General features: G+C 39.5%; 1 protein-coding gene across 4 annotated transcripts; it reads right to left on the bottom strand.

Moving 5' to 3' along the window:
* Positions 1 to 333: 333 nt before the first annotated feature.
* On the bottom strand, positions 334 to 14,647 carry ccdc30 (coiled-coil domain containing 30). Of its 4 annotated transcripts, none has more exons than XM_030732623.1 (28): positions 14,571 to 14,647; positions 13,655 to 13,848; positions 12,727 to 12,909; positions 12,401 to 12,521; positions 11,909 to 12,099; positions 11,605 to 11,685; positions 11,440 to 11,514; positions 10,668 to 10,824; positions 10,270 to 10,341; positions 8,738 to 8,853; positions 8,534 to 8,646; positions 8,228 to 8,420; positions 7,931 to 8,026; positions 7,430 to 7,558; positions 7,137 to 7,274; positions 5,485 to 5,663; positions 5,019 to 5,286; positions 4,688 to 4,792; positions 4,112 to 4,282; positions 3,391 to 3,600; positions 2,815 to 2,972; positions 2,527 to 2,692; positions 1,918 to 2,039; positions 1,682 to 1,823; positions 1,421 to 1,557; positions 1,030 to 1,147; positions 723 to 787; positions 334 to 626 (listed from the first exon to the last, which is right to left on the bottom strand). In XM_030732623.1, exons 2-28 carry the CDS (start codon positions 13,667 to 13,669, stop codon positions 416 to 418), a joined length of 3,732 nt encoding a protein of 1,243 aa, XP_030588483.1. In that variant the 5' UTR covers positions 13,670 to 13,848; positions 14,571 to 14,647; the 3' UTR covers positions 334 to 415. The 4 variants fall into 4 exon arrangements, with proteins under 4 accessions (XP_030588483.1, XP_030588484.1, XP_030588485.1 ...); XM_030732624.1 differs by having other exon boundaries at positions 14,518 to 14,597; XM_030732625.1 differs by lacking the exon at positions 11,440 to 11,514.
* Between the last annotated feature and the right edge of the window lie 601 nt (positions 14,648 to 15,248).

Here is a 15,248-nt window from a genome sequence, read left to right as displayed (position 1 = left end):
AGCCAATACAAGGCTTTTAATCACTAATTTGATTTGCTGCCTGATGCAAACAACTGACTGCTGTCTGTGTACGCCTTAGACTTGTGCATCCAGACAAAGCTGTGTCATTGTTCAGCTACTAAATCAAATCTCCTGTTACATACTGTAACCTTAAAAAATATGCAATAAAAACACCTGATTGACACTTGCACAGACTATTTTTTTACAAACCCAACAAATCCCTCCTCATCCAGAATGTGGCTTGAAATAGAATCTGCTAACACATACAACATAGACACCACCCTGAGCAGAAATGTAGTGGAAGCTCCCTTTCATTATTACTCTTTAACAAGGTTCATTTGCATTATATGTATATATTCTTTATTTTCATGCAGCTTTTTTGTCTGTAGATGAAGTCAGACATCGTACCGCCGTCTCATACCTGGTCCCTGTTTTTAGAGCTCTCCTCTGTGCCTTTGGCAGAAGCTGGAGGAATCAGTGGGGAAGTAAGATTCAGGTATCCCTGCTCTGATGGTGGGTGAGTGGAGAAAGGTGTCTGGGTACCATCCACCAGCCCACCCTCACCCATCTTCACGCGACAGATTGCATCCAGGATGTCCAGCTTGTCACAGGAACCTGGCGTCAGACTGACGACAAACCACCGATGATGTGCAAATTGCAGAAATTACAAATATCAATCAATATTTTACTACAACAAGTTTGTCCTCTCAAAACTATCTCACCTTAGTGCAGACGTATGTAGGATGCTGTCAGAGAGACCATCAGCGGGCAGCATTTTTCTGGCATTCTGTTGAGTATTTGAAATTTAAATTTATTACCAGACATGTCAAAGTTTTTTTAAAATTACAATAAGACAAAAAGGGAAACAAAGCATCAGCCAAGAGAGAATACCACCTGGAACATTTAGCCAAATAGCAATCCTTTCATTTTGAATATCTTTATAGAATATTACTGATCTTGAACAGGCCACAACAGTCAAAAAAAAAAAAAAAAAGTGAAATGTATACATAAAGATGTATAAAGTATTACCTCCAGGCTGTAGAGTGACTGGATATTCCTCAGAGCATGCTCTAAAGAACTGACTTGATTGGAGAGCTTCAAGGTTTGGTCCTGCAGTTGTTTATTTTCCACTTCTAAGAGGTTAACCCTTGAACACAGTGATGTTCACACTCACTCACAACTTCACAACAATTTGCCCAGAATGACAACTAAAAAAAACAAACAAATTGTGTTAAATATGTATAAATATGTGTTAAATGCTAAACATAAAGTTTTTATTATAAGGTCAATATATGTACAAGTAAACACAGCCGTAACCGTCAGCTGTTCAAAGACCATCTGTTTGGGAGGGGAAACCAATCAGAACAAAGCTGGGTAAAAGGCTCTGCAGCATGCACACGTTAAAGGTGAGTGAAGGTACCTGTGTTGGACTGTTGAGGCGGTCTTCATGCCCTTGCTGCCCATCTCCTCGGCCTCAATTATCTTCCGTACCAGTTCCCTCTTCTCCTCTAAAAGCTTCTCATTTACATCCATCACTAATTGGATCCTCTCTTTGTCCTGTCACGATTAAGAAGATGAGAAAAATTATGAAAACAGATTTTGAAGAACAATTTTCTAGAGTGCAAACATTTCTTTAGGAATACTTAAAGGAACTAAGTCAGCATCCTGCTTCATGTGTGACCTTCTGTGAAAGGATGGAGGCAAGCGCCAGGTCATTCTCCAGTTTCTGGATGGTGCTGTCCCTCTGTGCTGTCGCCTTAAGAAACACCTGCTTGGCCTGACGCAGTTTGGTCTTGTGTTGACTCTGTTTTTCATTGTACTTCCTGGTTGGTGGAGCAGAGGAGATTGAGAGCAGGAAAGGCAAAAGGTTGATGTGACATAATTACCATTATATTATGGTTATTATATGCATCTTACCTGACATGCACATCGAGTTGGAGGAGAACCTGCTGCAGCTCATCGTGCAGTCCTTTACAGTCCTGCTGACTGGCCACCAGCTCCTCCAGCAGTTTTTGGCGTGACGTCTGGCTGTCTTTTGCCTACAGAACATAGATTTTAAAAAAATTACAACTGTAGAAAATTTACACACTGAAGTATTGCCATTAAATTGCTTGCCATATGTATTAGTTTTATTTATTTGTTTTATATCTGTCAAGGAATCTTATATAATATACTTACTATATTAAATGTGCCGTATATAGCAGCTTACACTCAAGACTGAGTACACATTTCATTGTGGAAATTTTCTGGTTTGCAACAATAGACTGAAATCTTAACTCAAAAATAGAAGTGGCAGAACACACATATTGCACAAACGATGTCTGGATATAAGCTGTCAGCAAGAACCTCAAAAAAAACAAACAAAAAAACCCAAAACAAGACATACTTTAATATTACACTACTTTAAAAGTGTGTAGAACTTTGGCTGTGGAAATACAAACTTTAAAAGAGATTAGAAAAAACTAGACTAAACTTAGAGTACAGAGAGACTTCAAACGTCACAAAGTATTGTATGCCATTCCTCACCTCCTCTCTAGCCTTGCTAAGCTCGGCCTCCAGGATGGACAGACGGGTGTCCAGCTGCTGAACGTGGTGGCTGAGCTCTGCATTTGTCCTGGTCAGTGAGGCCTCCTTAAGCCTCAGGGAGCGAACCTGCTGCTGCAGCTCCTCCTCACGCTGTTCTAACAGCTTCCTGAGAGGAGAATGGAAAAAAAAGAGGATCTAAGAGTCAGAAATAGCAGGTGAGGGATACTACTATTAGAAGAAGAAAAAAAAAAAAAAGGACAGTGTCAACTGTACTGCACTTTGTGTGACCTGGTGATGTGCTCCTCCTGTTGCTGGGCTCTCAGGGCTGACAAGGTGTCAGAAAGATCCCTGCTGTCCCTCTCCAAGCGGTTGGTCTCACCCGCGCGAGCTTCCTCCACACGCAGCTGGTGCTGGACAGATTTTAGCTGCTGCTGCAGTTCCAAGACCTTCCAGACCACAACAGAGCCACAGGCTTCACTCAGTCGGACACAAAAACATTAGCTCCCAACCTTATATCAATTTCCAAAATACGGCAGAATTTCCTGAAGATGTCTAATAAAAATATTCTACAATGTATGATGCTTTCTTCACAAACTAAGGAGCAACTGCTTCTTCTGCACACTGAATATTCAGAAAAGGATTAACTTTAATTGCTTAAGACCAAAATGTGTCATAGGCACTATATTAGATTAAGGGTTTAAGATGCAGGTTTCACTGGTTACTTTACTGATCAGCAAAACTCAGACAAGAAAAAAAGAACCGGCGATTAAAACCACTTGGGGCCTTTCTTAAAAGTCAACACACACTGACAAACCAAGCAATCCAGATTTCACACCAGATTACAGTCTTTCCAGGAACACTAACCTTCTTGTCAGCAGCGATGAGCCGTGCCCTCTCAAGCTGGAGGTCCTCCTGCAGACTAGTAGTGGCACTGCGGTTTGTGGAGTTACGTGCCAGTTCCAGCTCCAATTCCCTGATTTTCTGCTGCTGATGTTCACAATCAGCCGTCTGACTGGTGACTTTCTGCTCCATTTGGACCAGCTTTGTCTGGACCTGCTTCAGTTCTGCACAAAGCTGAGAAAGCATGTGGGAGGACAGCAGATGGAAAAAACAAAAATAAACTTGGTGATTGTTGATTTACATGTTGATTGCAGTTTAAAAAAAAAAAACAAAAGCACCAGAAAAAAAAAAATTATATAATTTCTTTTTTTTCCTGGTGCTTTTTTTTTTTTCTTCCTTTATTGCCCCCCCCCCCCCCCCCCCCCCCCCCCCACCTTTCAGCTCTGACATCACCATAATACACATTCACTTATGTGAAAAAAACACAAATGAATAAATAAATAAAAGAAAAAGAAAAACTCTAGCATGAGGAGCCTATAGATAATTTATAGAGCTCATCTTTGGAAAGCAAATATGTTTGGCACAACAGTGCATTCAGATCATAATTCTGAATGCAAAAGCTGCCAGACAAGACAGGCTTTCTAAAAAAAAAAGTGGGATAAAGATGAGGACATGATAAATAAATTAAGTGAGAAATATCAGTGGGTTTCAGGGAATTGCAGATGTGCTGTGGTCAAATACTCACCTTGAGTTTTTCCTGGTCCAGCAGAGTGTTGTGTCTCTTCAAATCCAAGTTCTTCTCCTTCTCATAGCGCAACTCTTTCTCTGCTGAGGTAAACAGGCTCTGGGCCCTCTGCAGGTCTTGCTTCATTTGTTTAGCTTCCTCTGTTTTCTGGTTCAGCACTGAATCTTGGGACTAAAGATGGACACTAGTCAGTCTTGTTATGTTTATGCTGATATCACAGCTGAACACAGGTCGTCAAGTGTCCCCAAGTAAGATCTGTGTGGCTTTCACAGAATCACTCCTGCATGCCCACTATAATTTAATGGCAGACCAGTGAAACGGGACGCCCTAAAGTATTTGTGAATATAATTACATTATTATAATAACACAAAAGAGAGGAAGACTGAATGAAATTTCAACTTTTTGCCTCTGTATTGCTGTGAGTCAGATAATTGAGGTTACTAATTAATAACAATATTAAGATCCCAGCTGCCAAAGTATAAAGGTTGATGCAGCTGCTACAATATGGAAATTGCAGAAATGAAGAGCCAGTTATTTAATAAACTAAGAGTATAGATTTATGTGTTTCATATTTACCTTAATACGTGCCTGGGCTTCATTGACCTGAGCCTCGAGGGCCATTTTATGCTCAGTGGACTGCTGCCGCTCTTTCTTCAGCTTACTCTGCAGATCACTCAGCTCCTATTCCAAATATGAAAACAATGAAGACAACATAAACATTTATATTGATCATTTATAATCCCGGCATAAGAAATTCCCTTTCTGTCTTGCCTTAATTTGCTAGTAGGTCGAACATCAAGATCAGTTGCTTAACAAGACCAAATCGGTACAGCTGAACTTTAGAGTGAAGGAGGGTTTCCCTTCTTTACCCTAACCCTAAACTACCCAAAGGCACAAGCCCAGTTACCTGAGCCAAGCACTCTTTTGTGGTCTTCTCCACTGGACTGAGTCTAGATTCAATAAGAGCCATGTGCAGTTCAGGCTTCTGGCTGCTGCTAAATGCTTCCTTTGTAGAGGATAGTTGGTCTTGATGCCACTGGAGCTGCTTAATGAGGCGCTGCATCTCCAGCTCCACTCTCTCTCTTTTCCCCTCTGCTGCCAGCTTTTCCTGAACACTGGAGCTTAGCCTGGCCTGTAGTTCAGCAGTCTGCAGCCGCTCAGAAGCCATCTCATCTCTGGAAAATATTCACATATATGCAAACCAAGTAAGCTACAGTGTTCCAGTCTTATCTTGTCACTGGCCATGGAAAAGAAGATATAAGTACTAACCGAGGCAGTGCTATCACTTCTATACTATATGAATTTCCCAAATATGGGATAAATAAAACATTTCTTATCTTATGCAGCACTGTAGGATTGGAACTAAAAACAACCTCAGTGTATTGTGTGCTGTCTGAAGGCTGCTCAGTTCAGCAGTCAGCCGGTCAACTTGTTCCTGCATCTGGTTGACATGAAGCTTATTTTCCTTGAGCTCTTCCTGGGTCTGGTTACTGTCTTTGTAATGCTGCAGCTCTCCTTGGAGTCTGCTATAGGCACGCTCCATCTGGGAGACCTGACAGCCAAAGTTAAAAACAGTAAGATGATGAAAAACTCATGTTGGGGGTGTAGATGTCAAAAATAATGCATGTATTGCATCACACTGCCTTTCTTATATTGACATGTAATTTAAAGTCCTGGACAAAAGTCTTGTCACATGGATACATTAGGCTGATAATAAATTTACTTTTCCAAACAGAGTCAGCAATATCTCAATAATTCATGCTAAGGGTCTAAAGTTTATTTAAATGCTACCAAAATAAAATTAATTTTTATTACCTGATAATGATGAACAAGTGCATATCTACAAGGACAAAAGTTTTCTTGCATATTATAATCACTCAAATTACAGTGAAGAAATTTTCTCTTTTTAATAGAGCAAATACAAAAATCTTTTATTTTAGTCAAACTTTAGCCTGCAGGTAGTCGCCAACCTGTTCGCCTTGCAGCTGCTTCAGGTTTGTTGGGTTTACTCTTCCAAATTTCCCCCTTCATTCATCCACTCAATGTGCTCGATGATCTTCTTCACCATGAGAAACATCATAGTGGAACCTGATGCATGGCAAAAAAGTGCCATCTTGCTGAAAAGTTTGACCATGCTTGAAGCAGAGAAAGTACTGGAAGGAAAGAACTCTTCACATTTAGCACCATCTCCATCCACTTTACAGATCCCCCTGGCACCTCCATACTGGATGTAAACCCAAACCATAATCCTTCCACATCCAGATGTTACAGTTTTCCAAATATCCAGATGAGCTCCTAAGTGCCACCAGCAGGTCATGGGTAATACTGGTGGTGCTTAGGATGGAACTCATTAGAGTGCTGTCTGACCTTGGAAGCGGTCCTTGGAAAATGCAACTCGGTTTTTAAGCTCTCTTTTGCTTAGCGCTGGTTCCTGGACTGGTGGACTGGTCATTGAAACAGATGTTGCTAGCATCCAATTGTCCTTAGACTGCTGAACCAGCAAGCTGTGCTCTCATATATATATATATATATATATATATATATATATATATATATATATATATATATATATATATATATATATATATATATATATATATATCTGAGGGTAACTGGTGGACTAGAAATTAGAATCATTTCCTTGTGACAACACTTTTGTCCAAGCAAAAACTGCTATGCTGATTTTTCCAAGTTGTATACATTTACATTTATTTCCATTTTCCATGAGATTAATTTGACTCATTGGTAAGCTTATTTAATTAATTAGGAGTCAAGATATTAACAGAATTCAATATTAAGTACATATGTGACAAGACTTTTATCATGGACTGTACAGTATTTTAGTATTATATATACCTGCTTTCGTGTACTTTAAAGCTGCGTTGTATACAGGCTATTTTTTTCCAAACATTTGCATCAAAGGAATATTTCTTCTTCTTTAAATATTTATAATTCATAACTATTTACTTCTGAAGACTCTGACAGTTTCATCGTGTTTAAAATGCCTAATGAAAAATTAACAAACCTTTTCCTCCAGAAGAGCTTTTTCCCCCTTGACTTGGGTGAGACTCTTGATAAGCGTTTTCCCCTGTTGGCATTCTATATGAAGGCTGTTGTTCTCAAGTCTCAGTTTATTTCGCTCTCGCTCACTTATCTGCAAAGCCTTTGGTGTAGAGAACCAGAGAATAACATGCAAAAATACAATTTTTAATGTTTGGTATTTCATTTGTAATAACTCTTTGCATCTGTGGTGGTACGACTCTACTACACACAAAGCAAAATTCTGTTTTTTGCAAACATTTTTTTTGTTTTTTTTACCTCTTTCTCTTTTTTCAGGGCAGCCTGTGCAGCACTGAGGTCCAACTCCAGCTGTTTCCTCCAGTCTTTCTCCTCAGTCAGACGAGCCTCGAGCAGAGCCAGGCTCTCTTGGCCGCCGTCCCTTAGGTGCTTTAGACACGGTGAGACGAGAGCATTTATAAGTTGCTATAAGCCACAGAAACAGAAGTACTGTATAAAAACTCTTTAATTTACTGTGTATGATCACTATCTTTTCGAGGTTTCATGAATTTAATAAATGTGTGTGTGTGTGTGTGTAAATGTGGGAGGACAATAAAATACAATGTTCTTACATTTTGTGCAGCAAAAGTGTAAAATAGTTAAAACTTCATGTAACATCATCACACCCTTTTGTGCTTCATAGCGAGCTTTAATCAATTAAACAGTTACTGATTTAAATTTGTGTACTTAAGATCTTAACAAGCCACTGTGTTCATACTGCTTTGCCACACTGTTGTGAAATGATCCCAGGCCATTTCTTACTGATTGTAAGTACTCTGTGGTTTTGACCTCTTCTCCATTCTGCAGCATTTTGTCTTGAGTTTTCTGCTTCTTTATCTCTGCCTCCAGACTTGTGATCTGCAATGCCATTTAAGATTGTTAGTCATAAGATAAATAACTGTTTCCAAGAACAAATTATATTAAACTGGCATTAAGAAATGTCTGTGAAAACAGCTTTCCTTAGTGTCTAGTAAAACACCTCTTAAACAGTATAATCCATTCATTGCTCTTGCAGTTAAAAATATGAATCTTGAGCCACAACTCATTTCTGCTAAATACCCTCCTTCGGAGGCCCTCCAGTTCTCCCTCATGGCGATGCCTCTCCTCTTTGCTAGCATTCTGGGCTTCCCCCAGCAAGGCTTCCAGCTCCTCGTTCCTCTCCTCCAGCTCTTCGTGGTTCTTGCGTAGCCTCTGCAGTTGTCGCTGCAGCTCTTTCACCTGCACAAGCCCGTCTTCCACAGCCTCATGACACCTTACCATAAATAAATGAGAAGCAATTAGTCAGAGAAAGAGCAAACTGTAAATTCTCATCATAAATGTGTCACATTGTTAACCATAATGTAGTCGAGGAATTCGTGTTTTTACCGTTTGTGAATGTGATCTTTTTCTTGCGCTAACAAGGCAGACAGAGTGTTTTGTGGGTCACTGGTAATAATCTTGTCCTTTCTATCTTCTTTGGTTGTATCATTCATTGCCAACTAAAAAAAAAAATCAATCAGTGCTAAGCTTCTGTAATAAGTTATTTATTTTCTTTTGATAAATTAATAAATAGGTATTGTAACTACTAACCTGGTCCAGGAGATTTTTCTTCTCTGACTCCATAATGCACACTCTGTCCCTCAGAGCTCTGTTCTCAGCATCTAGCTTGTCATTTTGCTCTTTGGCTTGCTGCAATTTCATCATATCTGTGGAGTGACAAAAACATGTACCTATATGAAAATCTAAAACTGTATAAATATGAGATTAAAATGCCTTTTTCCCCCACATAAATGCTGTATTTAATAATTAGGACGATAATACCCATAGAGAACTGCAGTTGTGAATGGCAGGTGGTAAATATATCTAGTATAGTGAATTTGTTGAGAAACTTGAGTTGCTACAAGTTAGTTAATCATTAAAACAAATAAAGAAATACTTCCCTGTGTAAGTGACATTGTTTATCCAAGCTGGTTATGTGACATGTTTAAACTTACTGGCCAGATTCACTGGAACTACTGTGGGCATTCAAAACCTGAAATACAATCCCATTTACGTACTACACTCGAAATCCATGCAACGCTCAAAGGAATGCCAAAAAACCCAAGAGCAACATTTCAGTCTCTACGGACCTAAATGAGGTCTCTACAGACCACGAGGTCATTAAAGAGCCTTAAATGTTAAAACTCATGCAGTATAATCAGAAAAAGACTGAACAAGCATGGCTTATTAGGAAGGGTTGCCAAAACAAAACCTGTTCTCTTTAAAAGAACATGGCAGCATGGCTTAGGTTTGCATCTGAACAAACCACAAGACTTAAGTCCTTTGGACAGAACAGACCAGCATGGAGATGTGTGGCCATAACTCACAGTGTCACATTTAGCAAAAGCACAACAGTCCAAACACATCATATCGACTGTCAAACACAGTGGTGGAACAGTGATGACCTTGATTTATTTTGCAGCCACAGGACCTGGGCACCTTGCAGTCAATGAGTCAAACCCGAAATCCTCTGTATACCAAAGTATTCGAGAGTCAAACATTCTGCCCCAAAGTTAAAGATTGGCTGAAACTGGGTCATACAACAAGACAATAATCCCAGACAAATGTACAACAGAATGGCTGAAAAAGAAAAGAATGAAGGAAATGGCCCAATCACAGTCCAGCCTCAACCTGACTGTAATGATGTGGCAGGACTTTAAGACAGCTGTGCATAAACAAATTCCACAAACCTCAATGAACTGAAGCAATATTCTCAACATCTATATAATGAAAAAAATGTTACTCCAGGCTTTTACAGTATTAACGTGTAAAGAAACAGAAAGTATATCAGCTTCCTAGTGATGTAATGTCTCTCTGACAATGACTTAAATCTTCTAAATTAATTAAAGTCTAAAAGAATAAAAACAATTTTAAATGTGTTTTTATAATCCGTTTTCTAATAGATGAGTAAAGTTTATGAATTATTTTATCTTTCCCTCAATATACAAGAAGATAAATAAAAGCAAAAATAAATAAGCAGAATTTATATCAAGATACAAAATACCTAAAAAAATTTTGCCCACTTGAATTTAAAATGGTTACAAAAAAAAAATCTCAGAAACATTTCCACCAATCTGGCTCACCAGAGTGTTTTAGTTTTTCCACTTCCTTCCTCAGGTTCTCTACTTCTTGGACAGTTCCCTGAAGCTCAGATCCTGAGATTATAAACACATTTTTTATTCTATGGGACCACAAATATGCTTTCTGCCAATTCATGTGCATGTCAATTCATGCTATAATTCATGTTAACATTTAATAAATCAGAGATGAGGTCCAAATCTACGGCCTGACAATAATCTGTAATTTCCCCATTGTGAGATCAACAAAGTATCATCATCATCATCATCATCAATAACAAGTAACTGATTAGGGGAAGACATCAAAGCTACTTTTATGCAGACTTTAAAATACTGCAAAGGTTAGTTGCATGGTCAATAGGTTGCGCAGCAAAATTTAGGACTGTATTGTAATTGCAACATACCATTTGGGTCTGGGCTGTTGTTTTTAGCAGCATCCAATTCATTAGTGAGTCTGCGAATATCCTGATGAGCCATTGCCAGCCTCCTGGATGCTTCTTCCAGATCCTGTTCCAGTCTCCGACGCTCATTTCGCTCTTGGGAAATCTCCTCACTGTGGGCCTGATGTTCAGGGAATAAGGCATTAACAATCAGGGCAGGAGGAGAAAAGGAGGAAAGAAGAGTGACAGTAGAGTGGTAGACTGGAGATGCACGGGCCCAACATGCAGTTGTGAGAGACGTGCATTTTGAAGCTGAGATTCATAATTTCTGCAGGCCTGGAACGAAGCAGGGGAAATTAGTTACCATTTTGTATCCCAGCATTCAGCTGCATAGTGAAGCCGATGGGATCAAAAGTGCACATGCTGCTACCTGTGTTCACCATCACTGTCCTATGATAAATCTTTAAATCTGTTTTTTAAGTGATAGCCATAGTACACACAGATAGGAAATTAAGGTGAGATGAGGGTATGACATGAAGCAAAGGTCCCCAAAGACAATCAAATGCAACTGAACCCTTATCAACTTGGGACGCCCCTAAAAAAACAAAACAAAACAAGAATTTATAAGTGAGTTAGTGAAACAAGCAATGTTCTGCAGCATAGCAGTCATGCAGATATCAAGGTAAATTATCAGTCTCAAAAAGCAGTGGCCCTCTGAAACAAGCCGGTGAAGTTTGGTTCTTTATCACGATACCAGTATTAAGTTACTTAGCATAAGCTATAAAGTGGGACCTACAGGGGTAATACTGTGCTTGCTCTGACCAGACCTGTGAAGGCCAAACAGCTTCTTCCATGGACTCTGGGATGAGCACTGCTGAGAGGAAAATCCAGTGTATACAGACTCACAACAAACACTATTCAAACTTGGAACTGATCCAGGGTAACATTAATGTCACCTCACCTTCATCGTGTTATTTAAGGTCTTCTGCAGATCGTCCCTTTGCTGCCTCAGGTCATCCCCCCTCGTGTGGCAAATAAGCTCCTGTCCAAATGTCATAAAGAGATAATGACTTACTTAGCCACATGTATATGGTCTGTGCGTGCGTAAGCTTTAACCATTACTATCGCTACAAGCATAAAGCCTTTGGGCATACTGTTTACTTTATTAGATGCTAAAACATTTCAAATTACTTTTTTCCACACTAGACAACTGGCATTCAAATAAACCTGAACAATCCTCTGATTTACGTAGTTCCGCCCTTTACCTGGTGGTCAACCTCCTTCAAGTTACCACTGACACTCTGACTTTCCAGTCTCCTCTCAGCGGCCTCCAACCTTTCCAGCAGTGTGGCCCTCTCCACCAGCAAATAAGCCACTATCTCACTGGGGCTGGTCAAGCCCATGTCCACCAGGTCCTCCTGAGCCAGCATCTCTGCCAGCTCCTTACTCTGACTCTCTGGGAGAAAGGAAGATTTCCTCCAGTCAGTAGTTTGTCTTTTAAGATTATGAAAGAATGTTGAAGAAAGAGTGATGCGCTACAGCTACATATTAAGTACAAAGTACATTTTCAACTCAGGGAAATTGTGTTAATTTGTAGATGATTTTAGAAAATTGCTTATTTAACAAAAACAAAAGAAAACAAAGTTAACAGAGGAGTGCCTGAAATATCCTACAATCAACACTGGCAAGCAAGGCTAGGGTACAAACCAAAAGAAAAAAATCCCAACACATTGTACTACAGTTATAAAAAAATTCACCCAGCTGGTGTTGAATCTGGTGAAGTTCATGCTGCAGCTGTTCATTCTGTCTTTCATATTCTGCGGCCAGACCCTCTCGCTCTTCCAAGAGCCCACGAATGTGTGCAACATAGCTCTCCAGCTGACAGACAAAAAAAAGTAGTGTAATTCAGCTGTGGCATTGCTGTGTCCTATAGTCATAACAGCATGTGAGTATTCAAGATTGTACTTCAGTCATGAAAAGTAACATGCTCTTTTTAGACTGCTTGTTTGGGAGTTTAATTACATGTAAATGGGCCAGTCTATGACAACAGCTGGTTAAATAAAACAACAAAAGAGATTATCACCTCTTTCATCTCATTGGCCTGCTGCATACGTAAGGTCTGCACCTCTTTGGTAGCTGCATGAAGCTTCACCTCACTGTTGAGAAGCTGCTGCCAAAGGTGGCGCTGCCTCTCTTCTGCACTGGCCCCTGGAGACAAGCCATCCTCCTGGAGCCGCCGAGAAATCTTGTCCACCTCCGTCGATACCTGAAGGTCCAGAGAACGTCAGTAAAGTGTGGAAATGCAAAGTTTAGCTGCAGCTTAACAGATTTTTATATAGTGAAACACCTTTCAATAATCTAATCGATATATGTGCAGCTTTGGGTATAATGTTTGTTATTATAATTCTTTTCTTGCTAATGTTTATCCAACTCAAGTGTTATTTAAGTAAGAGCCAAAATAATGCAAACTTTAGATAGGATAAAACTTCTATTATGTTTCTACCTAACTCTCCTACCAGCTAACTAGAAGACTAACCAAACTGGTCAACATCAAGGTTGTCTGCTTGCATGACACGTAGTACAATGCTGTGACATTAGACACATGTTGGAGAAATCAATACTGTACGTTGTAGGGCTGGTAACTTGAGCAGGGCTCATGCTGCCTGTATACTACTGCAGGAGCTGTCATGGCTCCAACAACATGTTGCATATTGTCAAAGGCTGGGTATCAGGTCTCATGCAGTTAAACATCACACCAACTGGCTGATGCTCTTGTGGACTAAATGGCTAAAAGATTAATATTACCTACAACTGCCATCAGAACACTGGTGATTGTGAGCGTGGCTACAAGAATATTCACTCCAAATATGTTTTTTTGTTGAGGACAAATTAAATTGGCCAACACATGGACAAAAGGCCTCTGTGAATAAATATTGTATAAATTGTGTAGAGTGCTACAGTTCAAGAAGGTTCACTGGTACATATGTCAGCAATAACTGATGCTCTGTTACCTCTTCATTATCCATTGTTATAAATTAACTTTGGCACAGCAGCGTCTGTAAGGGATGAACTCCAGCAGTCAAAGTACCGATCCCACACATTTCTGCTAACTCAGTCTCCAACGAGGGGCTGGACACCAGCAGATCTTCAAAATTCAGCACTCACATTGCTGTAGTAATCCATCCGTGGCAACATCTCTTGTCCTCTGTAAAAGATGCGATTCTTTAGACCAGTGCTGCCAGGTAGGACACGTAGTCACAAGTTTAGAGATTATCTACCTCAGCTTCGACAAACACAGGCATTTTAACAGATGACACACATTACATCACCCAAGGCTATGCAAAACTTCAAACTGATCAGATGTGTTTCATGTGCTGCTTTCTTTATATGAACATTTAACATTAACAGACAGGTTAACAGATCTAGTACTAAGCTTCTTCTGGTTGCACGTAGAAAAAAAATCTATGCAAATTTCCTGCAAAGCAGACAGCGGCACTGTGTTCCCAATAACAGACAACTGTCACTTAATTAAACGAAAAATCTTTGTTTTCCGGCTAACCTTTCTTTCCAAAATGTCTGACGAAGAGGAGCAAACAAGGATTTTTAAATTCCTTTTGATAGCTCTCCAGTCACCGATATGTAGCAAGCATAGATTTGCTAACCAAGCTGTGTTTATAAGATAGTATACAGCGAAAACAGACAAACGTGACTTCCCACGGTGCTAGTTATCAAAGTTCGTGCCAAAGTTAGCGATGCATACTTCACATTGAGCTAACGCTAGCTCGCTAACTGTAGCCGTAGCTTTTACCAGTGGCCGCTTGGCAGCAAATGATAGACTCTGTTGTGATATCTGAAGACTCCTAATCAACCCTACCTTCTCCGAGGCGCGAAGCTGAGCATGCAGTGTAAAGTTAAAGTTTTACTAACCTTTCAGAGTAAAAAACGGACGGCTATGGACAGGCGTGGTGGCGTAAATTGGCTTCTACTAGTACCTAGGCAACGGATCGTACCATTGAAAAGATGCGGGGGGGAGAGAGGGAGAGACAATCGATGACGACAAGTCGCAACCAACCCAACCCTTGTGCTTTTGGGTTAGAGAAAAAAATGCCTAGTACAATTATAAAAGAATAAATCTAAGAATGTTATTTATTTCGGATCGTAATAATTGTGAGAATTAATCTTATGGCAATTTTTGAAAGTGACAATCAAAAATATGTATACATAAATATCGTATCAGTGTCATGCTTTCTTTACTGTTCTCAGCGATGATTGTTCATAGCGCTTTTAAGTTTTTCGCACTAGATAATAGTTGTAAACCCTAGAGGGCGACAAACTGTTAAAAATATATTTCTATTTCTATATGTTTCAATTTTTTATTTGTAAAAAATGTTTTGAATCATGTATAATTTTCTTTCCACTTCACAACTGTATACCACTTTGTGTTGGTCTTTCACATTAAATTCCAGTAAAATATATTTATGTTTGTGGTTGTAATGTGACAAAATATGGAAAAGTTCAAGGAGTATGAATACTTTTGCAAGCCACTGTATTTGCTGAAGCAAAATAAACTTTTATAAATTATATTCTTAGAAATAACCTGTTACT

The sequence above is a fragment of the Archocentrus centrarchus genome, chromosome 7 (assembly GCF_007364275.1).
Source record: "Archocentrus centrarchus isolate MPI-CPG fArcCen1 chromosome 7, fArcCen1, whole genome shotgun sequence".
Lineage (NCBI taxonomy): Eukaryota > Metazoa > Chordata > Actinopteri > Cichliformes > Cichlidae > Archocentrus > Archocentrus centrarchus.
This window is presented reverse-complemented; position numbering and strand designations above follow the sequence as displayed.

Excerpts from the sequence above, each read along its gene's own strand:
- ccdc30 (XM_030732623.1), bottom strand. Across the intron at positions 8,027-8,227 it reads TGGAGGGCCTCCGAAGGAGG|ATCACAAGTCTGGAGGCAGA; the intron begins GTATTTAGCAGA and ends ATGGCATTGCAG. Across the intron at positions 1,558-1,681 it reads CCTCCATCCTTTCACAGAAG|GACAAAGAGAGGATCCAATT; the intron begins GTCACACATGAA and ends TAATCGTGACAG.